Genomic DNA, 21,234 nt, shown 5'->3' with positions numbered 1-21,234 from the left:
TGTTTGAATCCATGTTATCTTTTACTCGGTTCCAAGTTTTGCCCTTTCTCTTTCTCGGGGACGCCGCCAGCTCGTTGTTCGCGACGATTGGATTTTGTAGGCACAGACGCAGTAAGAGACCGATCGTTTTTGGCGACTCTCCGCTTTCCAAAAGATGCCTCTCTCTCTCTCTCTCTCTCTCTCATTTTCTGAGCAATGTAACTCCAATCTCCAGACGTGTCTGGATGTGTCGGGGCAAGCCTTTTGACGACGATCTCCTGATGCGGATCACCTGTTCGACGGAATGCATGCGATCTCGCTCTCGATTCAACGCTGCAGGTGGGCATAACCCCTGTGGCAGCTGCCGCGGGGCCCGTGTGCTGGCTGGTGTTGGGGACAGTAGACCAGTCGATCAGGGTGGGGCCGGGCAGGCCTGGCCTGTGCTACGGAGGGGAGACTGATGGGCTCCACCTGCTTTCACTTTCTCTTTTCACCTGAGCCTCCCTTTGACTTGGGGAACAAAGGGGCGCAGCAAGTAACAGCTCACGAAGACCGAACGTTAGCGGGAGGGTGGGAATGATTAGCTGCACGGAATGCGTTCCCCCTCCTCCCCCCCTCTCCCCCCCCCCCCCCCAGCTTTCACTGTTTACTGTTTACGACTTTATTGGACATGTAGACGGATAGGGACGACATGGAGGTGGCCGCTCTCTCTTTGATTGGTGTCAAAAGACGGGATCTTCCAGCCCGGTCTTGGACCGGTGATTCTGCTCTGCCCCTTTTGAAGCGTCGGTAATGATGACGGCAGCCATCCCATGCTACTATTTCCACCCTATATCTTCTTTTTATTTTGTTTTCCCTTCTTTTTCTTTTTCTTTCTCTGCATCTTCTTTCTCACTGTACACATTCCCTTACGTAGAGAACGTCACGTGAGCGAGCTGTTGATGGGAGGGCGATAAAGAAAATGATCAAAGGCCGGTGCAGTTGGTCTTTGTTTGTGTTTTTGTTCTAATCTGTCATGGAGGGTGCCTCGTGATCGGCGAAGTGTGAGATTACATGGAAGACTGTTCCTCGAGTCACGTGGCCTCTTTTGACCGCCCAATGACCAACCCGATCGGTCTCCTCTGACCTGCATTGTTTGCTGCGCCACAAGCCTCCTCGCCCGTCCTCTTACCTGTGCACCACCTCCGTTGCGCCATGCTACATCGTCTTGTTAGACCAGTCGTATGTCGTTGTTGTATAAGAAGCAGTGCGGAGGAACAAGCCACAACGCCAACTTGGCTCTCTCTCTCTCTCCCTCGCTCCCAATACCGAGGTGGAAGAGTAGATTAGCCCAGAGAGACAAGATGAAGAGAGAGAAGAAAAAACATAGATAGTACACGCGCCAAGCCCAAGCCACCCATCTACTGAGAGTGACGAGGAGTGTTGAAGTAATACAGCTGAATCGGTGGACGCGATACACCACACTGCAATCGCACCCATCCCGGAGAATCTCATCGTCTCTATCTCCATCACAAGACGACGCCATCGTACTGCTGCTGCCGACTGCCCTTCTCCATCCTCCCTTCCCCCACCCCCCCGCCCCCCCAACCAATATAAAACCAGCATTATCTATTCATCACCAGCCATAAATATACTCATCCACATCGACAAGTATTGTTTAACACACTTGATCTGCTTGAAAACCGACAAACCCCGATCTCCCATTTCTCGAGTTCCCACACGTTGTTAGTAGCATTGTTTTTGTCCCAAAGCATCATCAATATGCTCCATTAAGCCTGCTGTGCCTTGTCTGCTGGCCCAGATACACATTACCATTGCTACAAAACCACACACACACTGCATCCATATAGACCACTTTGTATCTCGTAGTAGTTGGCCTCCTCTTTCCCCATCCCGATGCTAGTCATCCCCACAGGCGTAGTCGTACGTGCCGTGTTCCGTTTTTAAAAGAGCAGAACAGCCTTCTCTCCTCAACCCCTCTTCGCAGTCCACACTCTTAGCTTGAGCGTTCTTCCTCTTGGCTTCAGCTGCTCCAGAGTCCCGAGCCATGTTGCACCAGTGCGGTCACCAGTGCAGCGCGTACCCGTGCTCCTGTGGGTTCGTCTACAGCGGGTGCGGTGGCGGCGGCGCATCGTTTTCTTTTCTCTTCCCGATCGCCGGAAAGCATTCCGTGGATGAAGACTTTGATGCCACACACTCCACTTCCTCCTCTCCGTCCTTGGTTGATTGCACCCTGTCGCTTGGGACCCCTTCCACGCGCCAAACCGAGAGCAAGCCCTCCGCCTCGTTTAACCAGATCCAGCGGACGTCGTGCATGTCTAGCTTCCGCTGGGATATCATATCCCAGTCCAAGAAGAACTCATCCATGGGCTCAACTGCGTCCAGTGGTGGAGATGCCAACGGCTCCAGCTTGGGCGGCGACCCGCTTCTCTTAGCTCGTAGGTGCGCCAACTGCGATACGACCTCGACTCCACTGTGGCGGAATGGACCACGAGGTCCCAAGGTACGACTCGCTGTCTTCACAGCTTTTACCTCTGGCAACCCATTATATTTGACTCGATGGAATCCATGCAGTCGTTGTGTAACGCGTGCGGCATTCGCTACAAGAAAGAAGAGAGGCGTGCGGCGGCGTCGTCGGTGCCACCGTCGTCGTCGCCGTCGGTGACAGCGACAGCAGGGGACCAGGGGATTGGCTACGGATACCATCGACAGCAGCAGTCACCATGGAGTTGCTACGCTTCGTCCACGATGAAGACCAACTCATCCATCGCCATGTACGACGAGATGGCGGACCATGGAGAAGCACCCTACCTCTCCTGGCAGTTCAACGTCGCTCCTTCGCCTCAGTTTCCTGTCCGCGACAGGCCCAGCCTATTCCAATACAATTAAAAGCGGAAGTTTCCGAAGTGATCGATCGAAAGCCACATAGTAGCGGCCTTAAAATCTATACTACATCTCCCCAACAGTCAAGTCAGCAACAGCAACAACAACAAATGTTAATTAGCTCTTGCTTTTATTAGTTCATGAACCATGAATTTTATTCTGGTTTATTATCGGATTATTGTACTTTTTGTTTCTTTTTCTCGATGTTGTTGCTGCTGAAACAACGCTAATTCGCGCATCAAAGCAAGTCACGACGGGAGGACGAGAGTAACAAAGAAGTTAAGTTAAACCTGATTTCACAAGTTGAGTGCTATAAGCCTCGATCGGATTGTGTAACGAAGGCATTACAAAGCTTTTCTGATGTGTTCCTATCATCATCTTAAATGGCGCTAACTGTTTATTGTGTACGTGGTAAGACTCATTAATCGTCCGTAAAGATGGGCGAGGGTTGGAGTTTGATTGAAGTCATGTCTTGACCCGGGCAAGAAGACCCGAGTCCAATTCAGATATGAGACGGATTAAGCTCAAGGAGATTACGTCGGATCGGATTATGGTTGATGTTAAACCCAAATAGTGTCCTTTTGCTCAATGAGCCCGGACCGGATCCGAACCCGAATCAGGTGGTATTGAACCCGGTCGTCCCGATACCATCACTGATGACAGTGTGTTCGTCTCTCACCGTTGGTCGACAAACGAGAGATGCCGGTTCACGACCCGGCTTATGGTACCGCAGAAACCAGGAAGACAGACCGACGTGCGTAGATAAAGGGCCCGAGATGGTGGAGCGGTTTGGCTCGTGAGTTGAGTCGTGGTACGAGGTATTTATGGAAGCAGAAAACTGGGTCTCGGTCACGTTATTTATTGTTTAATTTATAATATAATTTTATTTATTGTTTCTCCTATTCTGGGACAGGCCCAACGCCTGTGGCCGCAGCCCGACCTCTTTCCGCAGCACCACCGTCCGTCAATCGCCGAACCCATACAGATCCTCGCTTCCATGGGCGAAGAAACCCTCTCCCATACCCTCCACTTCGCCCCTTCTTCCTCCTCCCCCGCTGGCACCGCCGCATCGTCTGCTGACAACTCCGCGGCTGCTGCCGCTGCCACAACCACCGCCTCCAAGATCCCTTTCCGCCCTCGAAAGATCCGGAAGCTCTCTTCTTCTTGCGCTTCGGCCGCCGACGACGCGCCCGGTAAGAACCCCGCCGCTGGCAACCGCCTCGCTGTCCGCGTGATCCCCCGCCCTCTCTCGGCAGATGGCGAGATCGCCTCCGCGCTTCGCCATCTCCGCGCTACCGATCCCATCCTAGCACGCGTCATCGATGCCCACGATTCCCCGACGTTCCAGTGCCTCCTCACGCCCTTCCATTCCCTCGCCCGCAGCATCCTCTACCAGCAGCTCGCCATCAAAGCCGCGGCCTCCATCTATGCCCGCTTCCTCGCCCTCTGCGGCGGGGAGGCCGGCGTGGTCCCCGACGTCGTCCTCTCCCTCACCCCGCATCAGCTCCGCCAGATCGGCGTCTCCGAACGCAAGGCCTCCTACCTCCATGATCTCGCGCGCAAATACCATGGCGGCATACTCTCCGACGCAACAATCGTCGCCATGGACGACAAGTCCCTGTTCTCCATGCTGACAATGGTCAAGGGCATCGGCGCCTGGTCCGTCCACATGTTCATGATGTTCTGCTTGCACCGCCCCGACGTCCTCCCCGTTGGAGATCTCGGTGTTCGCAAGGGCGTGCAGATGCTCTACGGCCTCGATGACGTCCCACGGCCCTCGCAAATGGAGCAACTTTGCGAGCGGTGGAAGCCGTATAGATCTGTCGGCTCCTGGTACATGTGGCGCCTGGTTGAGGCCAAGAGCAACCCCAACTTGGCATCCTCCTCCGCCGGACCACTGAACATTGGTCCAGTAGGAGTGGGAGATGCGCAGCAGCAGCAGCAGCAACAACAACAACAGCAGATGATCGACTCATTTCAGATGCTTCCACAATCTTGGGTGAAGTCCATCTCGCCTACTGGTACTGCCTAGATTTATATCTGCAGCTCGCTTGTTGAAATAGGATGTTTTGTTCTTCTTTCTCTTTAACATCTAATTGGCTGTGCTGCTCTTTGTTCTTGAATTTTCTGCTTTGTTAATGCCTGATAGAATGCCCACATTGTACTGCTCGTTTACTCGAAATTTCCAAAAACGCTGCTTTTGTAGCTTCCATCTGTGATTAATAGATTGGCCTTTCATTTAAGTATGGCGAACAATCGCGAGTGTTATTTTTTGTTCAGACTCATTTGCAGTTTTTGAATTATAGGCCTTGTACTAGATTGTCCTTTGTTACTAGGACGGATAACAATTTCTTGTACGTATAGCTAGAACTGCAAATTACTGGGCCCCATGATAGCCTACCTGGTGCTCAGGATAGATATTTGCTTGCTTTATCACCGCTCAAGAACCTATTCACCATCATTGGTTGACACTTTTTTAGTTAAACAGTATATCATGATTATAATATATCAGAAGAATTAGAACATCTCTTGAATTTTTTTCTTTCTTTCCACATGATTTAGAGTGAATCAATGCTCAGGCATTGCTTTAATACCATTACATTTCTGCTCATCTGGTATCTTCTTATTTGAAGTTGCAATTAGTGATGTAGCTATTCTTCTTGCCATTTTTTCCTAGTCCAGCAAACGTTTAATTGTTCTTAATTGTCACACTACTATTACTTGACATGTATTGCTACTCTGTTGCGACTGTTCGAACACATTGTAAATTTCTTTTTTCTTGTTAAAATTTTACAACAATAACAATAAAAACAAGCTGTAATGTCCCGACTATTTGGGGTTGGCAACGCTGATCTTTTACCAACATTGATTTCATGAGCATGGATGTTAACTTGTTTACCATAGTGGCCTTCTTTTTAAGATAAATCCAGTTATAAAATTCTTTCCTAGATTTGGCATCTTAAATTGCTACCAAGAATGTAGTTTGTGTTTTATGAAATGGTATCTGGGATAATGTATGTAACATGTATTTATGCATGTATTTGTTTGATCTGTAACATGCTTGTTCTTGTTCTTTATGTTAACCTGTAGCAATTTTTTTTCCCCTGCTTATAGAAGAATCATTTGATTTATTAGTCTTAGCCATTAACAATATCAAGAAGATATCACAATGTCTCAAAGAATAACCCACCAATTACTCAAATGAATCCAAATGACTAACGGAAATTTGGCCTTCTATGTTGCCTTAAGCCATTTTTTCTTTCCAAACATGTGATGTCTTGGTCATCATCAGTGGGAAGTTCACTCGAAGAAAGAGCTTTTTCTATATACTTTTTCCAAAGATGCCCTTGCATCAGTGAATGACTTTTCTGGTTTTGTCTCTTTGGATGTATAGATATTTGGTTCGGCAATTTAAAATTGTATCTTTGCTTTCATTTCGAAACAATTATGTAGACTCTGTTTCTTGCAGCCATTATCGTTTAGTTTCGGGAATGCCCATTTGAAAATTTTCATTCTAGTCATTATGGTTATATTTATGTATGAATATATAAAAAATTTGTGGGTGTGTAGAAAAGAAAGCTCTTTTGTTTCTATAACTGGAACTTTGATATATAATTTTGTCAGATCCTCTATGAATGGTAAGGCATGAAAATTTGTAATACACTGTTGGCAATAAAAAAATAGTGCTTCTGCTGACTTCAGAAATTTAATATGTAATTTCGGGCATATGACACCTTAATTATTATCCATTTGATATTTCTGTCTAATGTTTTCTGCATACTATTTGAATTTCTACTGCAATAACACATATCGAGGTGAGTTTTTTCATTTCCCTTACATCACATATTTGACTGCGTGGTACACCACGTGCCTACTTCTCAATTGATTACTATCTTTCTGCTACATGATGTGCTTCCACTTCATGCTTTTATCGACTTTATAATAGCCCAATAATTTTCTTTTGCATCAGCATGATAATTTCTTTTCAATACATTAGGTATGATGATTTTTCTTATACGGTAGTTTGTGCATCAAGAACAAGGAATAAATAGATTATCCAAATTTTGAAAAGCAAAAGAGCTGTCTAGTTTCCCTTAGTTTTACGAACAGTCTGTCCATGCTTTACTCCACAGATGGGCTTTCTCGGAATGGTATACTAGGCTCCCTACTTAAATGCTGTCCAGTTTTCAATGAAGTGGTAATGCAAGCAGTGCAATTTTATGCAAAGTTTGATTATGAGGTAGAGCTGATGAAAGTAGGTCACGGACATGGTTATATACGTTTAAACTACAGTGCTTATGGTGTATTCAGTTATTCTAATCTGTTGATCAAATCGCTCCAATGTGGCCTGCTTTCATTAGTTTGTTTCCTTATTTGCCTGCCCTTTGTTATTACTTGAAACTCCATGACTGTTTATTTCAAACCGATTAACTTTGCTGATCTTCTTTTTTGCCATTCAACTTTGTTCTTGAACCAATTTTCTGCTAGTTTTGCTTCCATTGGCATCCACAGTTAGCTCTTCCAAGTCAGTTATATGATGCAAATGATTATTATTTTTGCACTTGTTGATTAGTTGTTAATCATGTTGACTTTTCTTAAGCACTATTTTGCTCATTTACCTGCTCTGAGTATCACTATTTGTTGTTTCATTACTCAGTTTTTTCTTTCAATAAATAGCTGCCCTTATTCTCTTATTGGGATTCAGATGACTTTGCTTGACTAGGTGTGCTTTTGGCATATCAACCATTTTCCCTTCAATGTTTGTTATGCTTCTGAATTTGATATTATCAGAAAATGGAAAGGTTAGGTCTCTTGCCATATTGAACTAGCCATAGGGGATGGTTTGACAAGCAATGACATTCATTGATGTAGAGGGTAGTTTGACACAAGGATTTTCATTATATGGACATGGGAGCAATGCTGATCATCTAAAAGAACTTACAGGAATGGGGGCATATTGACCATATAGAAAAGAAATGATGGTCAGCATAGGTCATAATTGGCTTGGCCATATGTTCTCACATCTTGGCATGAATTGGCATAATGACATGTGCCAGTACCTTTCTTGAATGTATGTTTCATCCTATATCTACACAGACCTTTGTATAACCTTTATACTTTTTAGTAATAACTTTATTTTTTTAAGGTAAAATGGTTTGTGATTTTGCTCTTCTTTCTGATAATGGTGAAACCATGTGATCACATAGACAAAAAAAAAGAGAGGATTTATGGCGAGCAATCTCCTGTCCAAACTGAATTATTGAGCCATCAATATATAATCTGGTTTCCAGTTTTAGTTTGCTTAAAGGTTTTTTGAACCTGTTGGACCAACTACTGGGAACCGAATATAAGAAAACTTTGTATTCTTTCCCTTCAAGGATTCATGATTGGACTTGTAGTCGTGTACCACAATATTTTAACTGCTATCTTGTGTGATATTTGACTGCTGATGGTAGAAATGACACCTTCATTTGGAGGGAATTTTATGATGCACAGCATGCTTCTGTAATCATGAATATACTTTATTAATAAGAAATAGCAACTAGAGAAGGTGTTCATTTCTTATATGCGTGTACTTTCAAAAAAAAAAATTGATTTGTAAGCTCACTGCCATCATCAAACTAGTGACTCTTATTAGCAACATTTAGTATATGATTTCATCAATTCCCTCAATAAAGGATATATTATTGCATCGATGACTTGCCTGCTGAAAGAATCACCCGTAGATTTTTTAATATGATGAATACTTGTTGCCCATGAAAAGTTGCCACCAGATCTGTTGGAAGCATACTCTGTAGTGTCTCTGAGACTCTAGGCACAAGATCTTGGGCATATCTTTCTATGAGAAGATGAATTGGTTGCAAGTACTTATGTATGTATGTTCTGGCTAAGGATATGATGGTTCAGGTAGATGAAGGCTGTTTATGTCCAAATCATAGTTATCAAAACCGAAGTGAACTGCGGGTTAATCCCAAAAACTGTGAACTAGCTAGAAGGCCGATCATGTTATGTCAATAGATTGGATAAGTCAAAAAGCCAGGTTGGAACAGCTAGCTTGGCTGGTTCTCCTAATGAAACCTGGGGAAGGTTTTGTAATATACATAAAAGACAATAATAGCTTTGTTAAATCAATTTGAATCAATAATTAGGTTCTTTCAGTAATATCAACCCCAGGAGTGCATTTGTATGGCTGGCAACTACTTCCGCATCATATAATGTATAGAAGTAACCCTTGTGATTGTTTTCAATTGCTATCCTCTCGTCTGTTGCTGTCCTGCGTATTCGCAGCTGGTTTTGGTGTGGAGGTGAAAGAGAAAAGGAATAGAAGAAGGAAAGGAGAACGAGGAGAGGAGTAAGGATAAGAGCAAAGGAAGGGAGAAAGAAAAAGAGCAAGAATGAATAGATAAAACCAAAGGAACAAAGGGAGACAAGAATGAAAGGGAAAAAGGTAAAGAGGAGAGAGAGAGAGAGAGAGAGAGAGAGAGAAGAAGAAGAAGAAGAAGAAGAAGAAGAAGAAGATGAAGATGAAGAAAAGAAGAAAATAGAAAATAGAAAGAAACAAAATAATTGAAAATTAAAACTAATTTGTGCGTGATTTAAAAATACATTTTATTAAATCTATGATACAATCAGTTGATTCGTTGGGCCGGCCAGTAATTCGGTGAATCAAAGTTTGGTTGGGTCAAAGTTCGATTCTGATAACTATGGTTGAATATACAGATGACTATAGTACTTTTGTGAAGTCTTTATCATGTCTATTTTGCAGCTACAAAATTGAAAAGATAAAACAGTTTCAGATCAATCTTGGTGTTGGGAAGATATATTCCTTTATCAAGTTCAGCAGGTGCAATAAGGCATTGGATCATAGTTTTTCTCCTTGATTGACATGTTTCACAGTCTACGAAGCTTTACGTTTCTTAACATGCAAAAATTATTTCCTTAGCTATTACTGTTGCTACCTGCCTTCTAACATGACTGATGAATGAATTTAGTAGTAGTAGTTGCATAGGGGAATAGTAAAACTGCAGAACATTTCGCTTCTGTTAGAGTTTGCTACCTGTATGATTAGATAAATGATGCACCAAATAAAGGATAGTCACAAACCCAGGGAAAATGGAAACTACCACGATTGCAAGTTTATATCTCATGGCTGAACCATTCTGACACATTGGTTAATGATATGGTTGATTTAGACTAACAAGACTAGAGATTGAGCATGCAGTTTCTCGTTTTGCAACTACTATGATCATAATTTCTAAGCTCTTATCTGCTTTTTGCTGATGACAGGTCTACTTAATGGTATACCATGACAACGATTGCTCCGCAGAGGGAACTTTGGACACAGCTTATCCAATATCTTGCATTTGGCCACCAGGTTTCATAATTTGGAAGATGATTTGTAAATTACTTAGATTCCAAAACAGCGGAAGAAAGCTACATTTGAAAATGAAAAAAATGTTTCTAGGTTTTTATTTGGAGGATAGAAGAGAAACTCCATTGGGACAAATTCTGAAGTTTCAATTTGAAACTGCTTACTCAAATATAGAGGTAAATTATCCTGAAGCTAGTGCTGTGCTTAAAAGAAAACCCATTGGTTTGTCTAAATCAAATATCTGAAAGGTCATTCACTCACTATAAACCACATTGATGAAACAAAACATCAGAGACATGGCAGATGATGGTGTTTCTTATTACTGCTTGTTGGGTATTGGTATATAGAGATCTGGGGCTTATCACTGTGTTTCCTGTGCAATCAAGCTGGGGCAGTAGACTACATTTCTTGGGGCATGCAATTAGCTCATGCGATTGAAGTGTGATGTGATTATTTTTGTGGAAAGTTAAGTACTTGAGTCAGGCAAGAATGGATTGGATAGGATGCAGTTTTCTTTCTATCCTCATTTCTACTTGAGGCTGATATGATAAGACAACTGCGTCCATGTTAATGAAGAGAAGTCGTCTCTTCATTCATGGCATGAGAGTCGTATGATTGCTTCCCAATATCAACTCTTACCAAGTTGGTTGCGAGCTAAATTGACCGGAGGAAAGTGAAGAATGGTACGAAGATGGAGAAAGTCACACCCACTGGTTGCTCTTCCTTTGGTACATATCACTGTCAGGTTGTAAATAGAGTGCATACCGCATAGGATTCGCTGAGTGAAAGGTAAAGTTAGCAGAGAAGCAGGAAGAAGGACGTCAAAGGCACCCGTGTGCTTCGTTACTGAAGCCCGCGGTCGCCGTAAGTGTCACAAGAGGAAGAAAGCCGGGTGGGTGGTCTGGGCATCTCGTGTCTACGCTTAATCACCTTCGATAGGTCGAGTTTGAAGAAATATTCTGATTTGCCCATTTGGTGAAACAAATCGAGGACGAGTTAGATGTGATACTTGTTTTGCATCGTCATCTTGACTCTAGCTCGATACGATGATCCACACCTTTGCATGGTGACAATGAACCTCTTCAAAATGTCTGCCACCACAGTTAATTCATGAGTGGCTTCCACATCAAGTAGCTCTAACTTTACTATAACCATGAAAGTTAATTTATCTTTTCACATCTTCTTCTTTAATTATAGAGTTGATATTTGTTATGGGTCCTTGATTACTCATCGAGGAATAAGAACTACGTAGGGATTATCACCTCGTTTTAGGCATAGGAAGTTTAGGATTGACGGCGACACCAACTTTGTCATATACATAAAATACATTTCGAGAATCACTAGGAAGTTGTCTTGTGGCACTACCATCATGTTTGTGCTTTTGCTTCCTATCTTGATCTTGGTGGGGATCGCCCTTGCTAGTCTTTCAAAATTTTCTACTCATAGTTTTCAAGCAAAAATATACTAAAACAAGGTAAAATATGTTGTCAAATATATATATAAGTAAACAAAAACCATGAACGGTCTGTTAATGAAGGTGCTATGGGTGTGCAACGATCATCTGTGACACTTCGTCGGACCCGCATAGCAATGAAAGTATAACAAAACTAACTTTACCATTAGAGGGGTCAAGTCGAAAAATTCTCTCACGATGTTGACCTCTTGTGTAATGTCCACGAGGAGACAAGGCTCATCTCAGCTCAACCCCCAAACCTCGAGGGGGCTAGAGCCTATCTTAGTTCAACTTGGGAGTCACCTCGGATGCTCAATCGCCACCTTAGAATCATCTTCGGTTGAACTCTCCCCAACTCCAACCCCCTTGCTCAATTACCATGCGGGTCATCCAGACAATCTTGTGCCTTCGGGACATAATCAAGCCATACTAATTCATGATCGATGGCATCAAGGCAATACTAATACACACCACTATCATTATTATTATTAAGTTGAAAATAAAACTTGCATGATTTAGTGGCAGATACGTATGATGGTTGTTCATAATATTATATGTATAATAAATTATAAGCATCGATGGAAAGACTATCGATGCTCATCCAGCAAGGTGGTGACGGGTTATATTTTTGACACCAATCATAGCCCATTAGTTGGCTATCATAGATGAGCTGATGTGGAAGACGAAGGCCTGATCATCCCCCCCCCCCCACTCGACAGTGGGGCAATGACTTGTCGATCGTCATGGATGATAGTCTATGGGGGCCAGTATGGGCCAACCCTGACGACTATAAGGGGTAGTGGTCCTCGGGTGGTCGAACAAACCTACGCCCCACTTTTGTTGGCCTCTTGACAAGTCTTAAGGAGTCGCTTGAACGAACCTTATTAGTCGTTAGGGACAGTGGTCCTCGAGCGATCAAGTAGGCTTCCCTTCCTTTTTTGTCAGCCTCTGTGGACAACAGGACGTAGGGGAGCTACACGGATCAGTCATCCACATGGATAAACGACAAAAGGAGAATATCCAGATAATCACGAATGATCCCCCTTGACTGCTTAAGTATAAAAAACGACTCCCGACACTTACTCAAGGGCAGATCTACGTCGACGCACACTTTTGTGTAGAATCACCGAGAAAATCGAAACTCATATTGAAGGCCCAAAGATCACTTCCAATTCACCTCAACCACCTCACTCCCGTAGTGATTGTTCCATCCGACCGTCATGAGAGTCACTAAGACGATTTCACGCCTTCGAGTCAACGCCATCTCAGACTCCCTGTCGACGGCATCGTGGCAAGGACAGGTGGGTTGCAGTGTGTTAAGGACAGCGTATCTATATGTATACTTGATTTAAGTACGAACGCGTACAACTCAGAGAGATTAAAGAATGAATAATGCATATTAATGGCAAATATAGGAAAGAGCACGTTCCCTTTTCCGTCTCCCAACGAGTGGATTCAAGTGGAACCCCACCACCCCCACATGCAATGGGATCTCCGACAGCCTCCGCTCTCTCCCATCTCCTGTGCGGGGCGGCGTGTCCACCACCTCATCATACAGAGAAATCCGTACACCACAATGGCCCGCACGAATACACAAGCCTCATTCACCGCCCATCACGACCGTCCACCGAAAAACGACAAAAGGCGTGCGCGGATCTCGAGGCGCAGTACGAAAAGACACCTATGGCCGGGGTTGCTCCACGTGGTACGGACAGTGATCCCATTGCTAGCTAGTATAATACGGACATCGGGTCTAATCAAATGGTGGTGGTGTGGTGGTGATGGGATTACTTAATCTGACCATGTCTTAATTTAGTGTTCTTCGTGTACTTTAGATGTCGTCTGCTGCATCTGACAGGCTGCAGTGCTCATGGCGATCGAAAGCCCAAACTTTGTTGCTTTCCTCAAGTGGTATGGTTTGCTCTTCCGAACCATGATTAGCTGCAGCATTACCTGCACCTTTGACCCCTTAAAAGTTGTCATTATGTTAAGACACAGGATTTGGGCTTCAATGACTAAAAGCCACATAGAAAGTGCATCGATTAGTTGCCCCAACTTAATTCTAACTAAACTATACGCATTGATTCTTATCAACGATGAGATGGCAAATTGATTGTGCTAAAGAAGCTTCAATCTAAACATAAATTATGACAAGAGAACTCTTTGTAAAGTAAACGAGGACTGATACTGTGACATCAAACTAAGAACTTTGTGAAGGTCCACCACATGAAAGCTGCCAATTTAATATTCTCCTCTTGGTGGGAAGCAAGTCATCAGTTCACGCTATCAAAAAGTGTAGCAGCAGTAGTAGTTAGCAACTTAGCATAGCAACTAAAGAGAAAGCAGAACATAGCTTGTTAGGCTGCTGTGGGAATTGAAGTGCCACTTTGGTTGGACAGTGGCCTAACTCTAATTTAGTAAGGTTGACAGTTAGAGCTGACCTTAATGCATCCTTGTTGTTAATTAAGCAAACTTGTCTGTACCACAATGCACTCGAGACTGTTCAAGTGATCTAAGTTAACAACACTAAGACACTGTCTCCTCCCTCTTTGATTGATCTGTAATTGCAATATATGTAGTCTATTCGAGGAACAGTAATGACAAACACAAGTACTCCTGTAGCAGACGAAGACAAGCTGCGAATGGGAGCGTTTTCATGTGACCAATTGACCTGCTGCTGCGATCTACAGGCGTTAGGAAAGTCCAGAAACAGATGACTTGGAGCCCAAACACTGACGTGATTGGTGCGGAGACCGGAGATCAGGCCATGAAATGAATGCTCTTAATGCCAGCAAGCACGGAGAGGAGCGGGGGAGGAGGCTACACACTACAAGGAGGGAGAGAGAGCGACGGTTGGTCTCGCAGAGGACAGCCAATCCGCGCCACCGAGCCTTGCGCGTGTCGAGGACAGGAAAAGAAATGGCGGATTAAAGATAGGGGGGAGGAAGGGTTTTTTGTTTGCGTAGGCAACAAGGTGGGAAAAAGTGGGAAGAAGTAAAAGATGCTCAGGAAATGGCAGTAGACCCCAACTCGTTTGAGTGCGAGACCCTGACAACCCAACAAGAGACATGGGAGGGGTGTGTGGTTGGCATGGAGGGTCCCCCGCTTCTCCTCCTCCTCAATCCTGACGCGAGTTCTTGCAATCCCTCAGATGCCAGAGAGAGAGAGAGAGACGAGAGTATGAACAGTCAGCGAGCGGCATCCAGCTAAGGAAAGGACGTGAAAGCTTCAGAGACGACACACGTACACGGATACGAGCCTACGGTAATAAATATTGCCACCGGTTTGTAGCAATAATTACAAGGGACAGGACGAGCTTGCAGGCCGTGGGAGGAGCGAAGTATGACGCTGTCGGTTGTTCCCTGCGGCAAACCCCCCCTCTCTCTCTCTCTCTCTCTCTCTCTCTTGCTTGATCTCCACCTCGGAGGAGACCCATCACTATTTGCCCCCGTCTTGATTTGATGACCAAGAGGTGCAACGACAGCCTTTTCCCCCACCTTTCCCCTTTCCACGAACAAAATGGCTGTTAGGACGCCATATCCCCACAGCACTTGTTCCCACTCCCTTCTAATCTCTCTTTTTCTCTCTCTAGTTCTTTTTTGGCCGCTCTATTGCGCACCCAAAGCATCCCATGGGACGCCAATTGGTGCTGCTTTTAGTGCTGCACTTGCGTGCTTAGTCCCTCTCGTCTCTCGTCCTTACTTTTCTGAGTGAAGTAAAAGCTGGACTAGTGACCCTTCTCAGATTTTTACCCAGCTGTGATCTGCCTTGTTTCCTTTGCTGAATCTTACCGATCAGCTTCCTTCTCGGACGGATGCATCAAGTAGGAGGTGAAGGGATCACAGTCGTGTTATAGGTGTGCAGAGTTTGAGTTTATGGAGTTTAGGAATCCTGGTGAGATTGGGATACCTGCCTCCTCCTCCTCCTCTTCTGGCTATAAACCTTCTCTCGTCAGAGGAGGATCTGCCTTTTCTAAACCCACACTCTTCCCCTCTACCTCTTTTGTCTCCCCAAGAGGAGAAGGAGACGCAGGAGGCGCGGGAGTTGGAAGTGGTGGTGTTGGAAGAGGAGGAGCAAGAAACGGTAACATCCTCGGTAACACCGAGGCACTACCACCACCGACTCTTGAATCCACCCCCACAGCCATAGATCGTCTTCCTCAGTCTCTTGGGAAGAACGCAGATCAAGCTGCCATCTCCAACTCGTCTCCAGGTGCTGCTGGTGTGGGTCTGTCTGCAGACAACTCCAAACCGACAACCATCGCTAAGACTTCGACCATCACCGCCGCCACCAGCGCAGCTTATATCTCCACCAAGTACAAAGAATGCCTTCGCAACCACGCGGCCGCCTTAGGCGGCCACGTTGTCGACGGCTGCGGCGAGTTCATGCCGAGCGGCGACCCCGACACGCCCGAGGCACTGAAATGCGCAGCCTGCGGCTGCCATCGAAGCTTCCACAGGAGGGAGACCGACGGCAGCGCCGGCACCGCCAATTCCTACTACCATGGCACGACTCGCCTGCCCCTACTGCTCCCGCCTCCCCATCCCCAAGCGCACCCCCACCACCAGCAGCAGTTCCAGCTCGGCGGCTTCTCCTCGAGTCCGTCGGCGGCCGTGCGGGGGTTGTCCGGCTTCGTCCACTTCGGTGGTAGCAACCCCAGCGGGAGCGGGGGCACCACCACGGAGTCGTCGAGCGAAGAAAGGTTAAACACTGCGACGCCGACGCCCACAACCATACCGAGGAAGCGGTTCCGGACCAAGTTCACCGCGGAGCAGAAGGAGAACATGTTGGCTTTCGCCGAGAGGGTGGGGTGGAGGTTTCAGCGGCAAGACGACGCGATGGTCGAGCAATTCTGCGCCGAGATTGGCGTGAGAAGACAAGTCTTAAAGGTCTGGATGCACAACAATAAGCACACAGTAGTTAGAAAGCAGCAGCAGCTGCAGCCGCCACCACCGGAGGAACAACCAGTGCAACAGCCGCAGTCAGCGCAGCGCCTACAGCAGTAGTCAAGAAGGTGATGCCCTCAGCTCACCTTACTCTGCTCGGGGAGGACTCCTGCAGACGACATGGCGGAGGAGGGGAAGAAGACGTGTCGGGTTTGAGCTTGCTTTCCTCCTCATCTCTCCAGGTTTTCTTTGCCGACTCAAGCATCGATCTTTATGTTACCATCTGCATTAGTATGCCACTCGCGATTATTCAAGCTGCAGCCAACGTCAAAATCGTATCACTCATTCACAAAAGCTTACAATTACAAGTCTTGAGAATGAAACTACTGCAAGCTTCTGGAAAAGTGGCCTGCTGTGTAGTCGACTAAAGGACCTTATGCTGCTCCATCAAAGACTTCCTTGTTTCTGTTATCCATCGGTATTCTCGTGTTGTCGTTTGTCAACATTTCCAGCTTCTCGGTTCAGAAATGACCGCACATAACACATGCCGGTCTCCTGCAAAGAGCAGAAAAGTCGACATAAGATGATGGCATTCCATGCATCCTATGGATCCATGAGTTCTAATACTCTTCCATGGTCGTCATTGTCCTCTAATACCGTCGCAACATTCTCTATCATCTTGACTGCAGCTGCTTCCTATCTTTCTAGCTTATGGGATACAGATGACAACGGGATGGGATTAAGATACATGTAAAGAATGCTCACTGCATTCTGTGCTTCCTTTCCCTTTTGCGATGCAGTTAGCATGCTTTTTTCCTGGAGAACGGTGTTACTAAGCTACGGGAAAGGAAGCAATGCATGCTCTTGCTTGGTAAGGTCAGATACTATTGCTTTAATGCGATAGTCTGAAACATGTCTTAGCATAACTCAAAGCTAACATTTTATAGAGAGAAGAAGAGGTCATAGTTTATTGTCCAAACCAAAGCCAAACTTTTATGGATGACATCTTTTTCCCCTCTGCCATATGTTGTCATATTATGATATCAAAGCCATCCATATGTTGTTGTATATTGGCTGAGATTTTGTACCCCTGAGGAGATCTTGACATTTATTATCAATATGTACCTGACATACCAGTAATGTTTAGATATATAACTCTGGCGAGTCCCACAGCCATGTCGAGTCAGTATCAGCAACACTATTGGGCAGCTGATATATTGCAGAATGTTGAATAGAGTGCATTATATTTCTCAGATCTAAGATTCTTTATAAAACAAAATTGTGGACTACAAAAAGTATATTTCATTAGACTGTGATCTAATTGGAATACTTATTTTAGGACTCAAAAGAAATCTGCAACCCTTCAGTTATCTGGAAATAAAAAAGAACTATGTGGTGAGAAGTGTAGAAAAGCATGTCAATTTCAATGGGTGGCTGCAGAAGTAGACATTTACAAGGGCTCAATCTGCTATCAGACAAAATGCACTGACGCAGAAGGTGATGTATTTGGTGAAACATCTGGAAAGATATTGTGAAATCAAAATAATTATCCAAAATATATCAAAGTTAACTGAAATGAAAATTTTCATTCCATCATCCAAAGATTGATGATAGTGTGATCCATCAGCCCTCTTAGTCTACACTTACTACTTGTTAGAATAGTGTTAGAGAAAGAGAAGTGCTCTTAATCAACACCTTCTTCTTCCATTGGAGAAGAGGTTCTTGAAATCAATCCCAAGCTTGGAGTACAGTGTGTGCATATTAAAATTGTTTGTCTTGGAGCAAAGAACAACAATTGTTTGTCTTGAATGTGAATATTTGATCATGGACAACATGGATGAGATATTTTATTTGCATTATGCATCAAACTTCTTTGTGAAAACTGCAAAAGAAGATAAGGCCATTTCAACTCAAAAAATGAGCATAATACACATAGTAAATTTGCAGCCACAAATCTAACTACAGAATTCATTCATCCCTTCTTTAGCAAACCAAATCACAACAAAGGTTACAGATAGTTCTCTCCTTTTATTCATTCATTCATACAGAAAAATCTTTTATAATCTTGCCTATGAGTAGGTTGAGTATAAGTTGAGACCGATGAGCACATTCACCTCAATGAACATGCTATCTGTAGGAGCTTAGAAAGAAAGCATGGAAACAAATGCTGGCTTAGCATTTAGCAAGCTCAATGGTGATGGTTCTGCATACTTGCTCGGAGGAGAACTGAATACCCATCTCATAACATCTTTTTCTGAATGATAGCATCCAAGATGTGCAAGCACCAATAATTGTTGGCAAGCTTAATGCTCGAATCTTAATTGTTAGGGAAGAACTATGGTGATGAATATTTTTCATCAAGTAACCGATAAACCCAAAAATCTTCAAGTTGTGTTGGGATTTCATCTGATATATATAGCAAACAAGCTTACCAATTACAGAAGGCTAGCCAGATATGTCTGTAATGGTAGTCTTCATCTACAACACATGATAAAAAGGGGAATGAAGGTTATACACGAGAGAGACTACTGTTGAGATCAAAGACACATAATCTTCACATAGTGCCATATGAGATTAACCCAACACACTTCACCTATATATAGCTGCTGCCTTCTAGTCTGTGCCCCCAGTTGAGTTTCAAATGTTTCAACCTGCCAGAAAAGATAAGATAGAGAAAATTATGAAGGCTCGGTATGTTTCACACTGAGGTTGCTGAACAGCTCCTCCTGAACACTTCCATGCATCAAAATGTGCTGCAAAGTAGGACAGCAACCCTAAATGAAATTTAGAAGATTGCTATCAAAGTGATCCTAAAAGGAGAGCATCATGGAGTTCAGGTCAGCCATGATCATGGAAAGCCAGCAGCTGCCTCATAAGATTTTTCTATTGGTTGCGTAGTATTGCTAGTATTTGAACTGAAACTTTGAGTAATGGTATTCGGAATGATTAATGGTTTAGAGTTGGGATTTCTGCAAAGAATAACCGAGAAAATACATCAAAATTCATGCTTGATTTCTGCTTCTCAAATTAGCCAAGTGTTTGATTTCAAAAACTACGAAGAAGATAAAGAGTAGGAACAAAAAAAAAATCTCAATGAATAGGGAAAGCAGCACAGAAAACTCAATGGAACAGTGGATGGCAGGGGTGTCATGTACAGATACGTATACCTCTGTTGTTGGAGGGCCTGTAATAAGGCATTTGGCCTGCCTCGATGCGCCGTACGTCCTCCACGAGCAGTTCGTAATGGCGCTTCACCTCTTCGGCCGTCTTCCCTCCAACGGCGCGGGCGATCTTGTGCCAGCGATCGGGCGTGTCCTTGTCGTAAACCGCGAGCGCCTTCTCGAACGTCTTGTTCTCCTTTGCGGTCCACGAGGAACTCATCGAGCCGGACGCCATCTCAGGGAGGATCGCGGAGCGTGGAAGGTTTCTCCGGTGGCAGAAGATCGATATGGGAAAGGGCCTATTCTTATAAGCCTCCTTGTGGGGTTACGATACGGGTGGAGCCAGCCATCGAAGAGGACCAGAATGGCCAGAGTAATGGTGGAAGTGGGAGAATTCACGAACGTATACCTCATCCTTCTTCCTTCACATACATGGATTCACGCTTCTTTAATCAGTGCATATAAGAACAAAGTTTGTGTGGCGCTGGTAAGGTTTCTCTCTTATGCTTTATGAAGGGGCAACATCTGCATTTGCAGTATTGTTAGATCAGGAAAGTGATGCTAAACAGGTTGCGTACGACCTGTAACAAGAATTAAGATCATGGAGGTGCTACTGACAAAGAAGAAAGCCCAGCTGTTGCTTCCCGTTTGGAGAAAGGCCTCCGTCCTCTGCTGTATCCAACCCAACTTATCTGTCTCCCTCTTTCCCGGTCATGTCGACTGCCAGCCTTTGTTTTACTGCGAATTCCTTCGCTAGATTCTCCGGGGTGCCCCTTGTCTCCCCCCAGAGATGGTCCAGAAAGATTAGGAAGTCCTCGAGATCTTCTCCCAAGGACTGCTGTGGTGACATCATCTTCTCCACCAACTCGATCCTGGGGTAGCTGGGAAGGGGGCCAGTTTCAGATGCATGTTATTAGAAGGTTATTTGGATTAGATAAGGTTCATTCATCCATGTTAATCTATCATGGATCATGAATGGGAAGCCTAAAATAGAGCAGCAATCAACCTGAGTTGGGTTTACCATGTTAATCTAACAAAAGAAAAGATCATCAACAGCAATGGTAAATGTTTGCATCAAGAAGTGCTCATGGAATCCTTCACTACAGCCTTACATGGTGAATTCCAGCAAATGTCTACATGACATGTAGAACTCCTTTACATCAACACAGAAGTAAGTCATAATGTCCCCAATACTTCTAAGCCACTGACACACATAAAAGTAAAAGGAGTGCATCTCCTCCTATGACTTTGGAAAGGAGTTGTCAAGGCTACCATCATCTCCATTCTCAGTCATCGAGGGACTTCGACATACCTTTTTGTTCCAGTAGAATCTGTACTGTGATCTGTGCCACATACCATAAGTTCTGCTGGTCTGAGAGACGTCGGAGCTCAACATCCACAAGAAGAAATGGAGGCAGCTTCCATGGGATGAGGAGGGATTATGATATAATAATCCTACCAATTGGAAGTAAAAAAATGTTTAATTTTTTAATATATAAG

The 21,234-nt window shown here is 44.5% G+C and overlaps 4 protein-coding genes across 4 annotated transcripts; 3 read left to right on the top strand and 1 right to left on the bottom strand.

Moving 5' to 3' along the window:
• The first annotated feature begins 1,611 nt into the window (after nt 1–1,611).
• Nucleotides 1,612–3,164, top strand: LOC135679553 (GATA transcription factor 19-like). The gene is made up of 2 exons (XM_065193426.1): nt 1,612–2,482; nt 2,554–3,164. Exons 1-2 carry the CDS (start codon nt 2,027–2,029, stop codon nt 2,866–2,868), a joined length of 771 nt encoding a protein of 256 aa, XP_065049498.1. The 5' UTR covers nt 1,612–2,026; the 3' UTR covers nt 2,869–3,164.
• Nucleotides 3,165–3,750: 586 nt separating this feature from the next.
• On the top strand, nt 3,751–10,425 carry LOC135679552 (alkylbase DNA glycosidase-like protein mag2). Its single transcript, XM_065193425.1, has 2 exons — nt 3,751–4,883; nt 10,150–10,425. Exons 1-2 carry the CDS (start codon nt 3,860–3,862, stop codon nt 10,170–10,172), a joined length of 1,047 nt encoding a protein of 348 aa, XP_065049497.1. The 5' UTR covers nt 3,751–3,859; the 3' UTR covers nt 10,173–10,425.
• Nucleotides 10,426–14,259: 3,834 nt separating this feature from the next.
• On the top strand, nt 14,260–17,826 carry LOC135679549 (zinc-finger homeodomain protein 6-like). The gene has a single exon (XM_065193422.1). It carries the CDS (start codon nt 15,563–15,565, stop codon nt 16,691–16,693), a length of 1,131 nt encoding a protein of 376 aa, XP_065049494.1. The 5' UTR covers nt 14,260–15,562; the 3' UTR covers nt 16,694–17,826.
• Nucleotides 17,827–18,972: 1,146 nt separating this feature from the next.
• Nucleotides 18,973–20,362, bottom strand: LOC103993025 (protein RADIALIS-like 3). The gene is made up of 2 exons (XM_065193424.1): nt 19,741–20,362; nt 18,973–19,224 (listed from the first exon to the last, which is right to left on the bottom strand). The coding sequence occupies exons 1-2, from the start codon at nt 19,967–19,969 to the stop codon at nt 19,220–19,222; spliced, it is 234 nt and encodes a 77-aa protein (XP_065049496.1). The 5' UTR covers nt 19,970–20,362; the 3' UTR covers nt 18,973–19,219.
• Nucleotides 20,363–21,234: the final 872 nt, after the last annotated feature.

This window comes from Musa acuminata, chromosome BXJ1-7 (assembly GCF_036884655.1).
Source record: "Musa acuminata AAA Group cultivar baxijiao chromosome BXJ1-7, Cavendish_Baxijiao_AAA, whole genome shotgun sequence".
In the NCBI taxonomy this organism is placed as follows: domain Eukaryota; kingdom Viridiplantae; phylum Streptophyta; class Magnoliopsida; order Zingiberales; family Musaceae; genus Musa; species Musa acuminata.
The sequence above is the reverse complement of the archived record's forward strand: the minus strand, read 5'-3'. Positions and strand labels throughout refer to the sequence as shown.

What these genes read in the sequence shown, in the direction of transcription:
- LOC135679553 (XM_065193426.1), top strand. Translation starts at nt 2,027, where the DNA reads ATGTTGCACCAGTGCGGTCACCAGTGCAGCGCGTACCCGTGCTCCTGT. An exon ending in ATGGACCACGAGGTCCCAAG is followed by an intron (nt 2,483 to 2,553) that starts GTACGACTCGCT and finishes GAATCCATGCAG; the next exon opens with TCGTTGTGTAACGCGTGCGG.
- LOC135679552 (XM_065193425.1), top strand. Translation starts at nt 3,860, where the DNA reads ATGGGCGAAGAAACCCTCTCCCATACCCTCCACTTCGCCCCTTCTTCC. An exon ending in GAAGTCCATCTCGCCTACTG is followed by an intron (nt 4,884 to 10,149) that starts GTACTGCCTAGA and finishes TGCTGATGACAG; the next exon opens with GTCTACTTAATGGTATACCA.
- LOC135679549 (XM_065193422.1), top strand. Translation starts at nt 15,563, where the DNA reads ATGGAGTTTAGGAATCCTGGTGAGATTGGGATACCTGCCTCCTCCTCC.
- LOC103993025 (XM_065193424.1), bottom strand. Translation starts at nt 19,969, where the DNA reads ATGGCGTCCGGCTCGATGAGTTCCTCGTGGACCGCAAAGGAGAACAAG.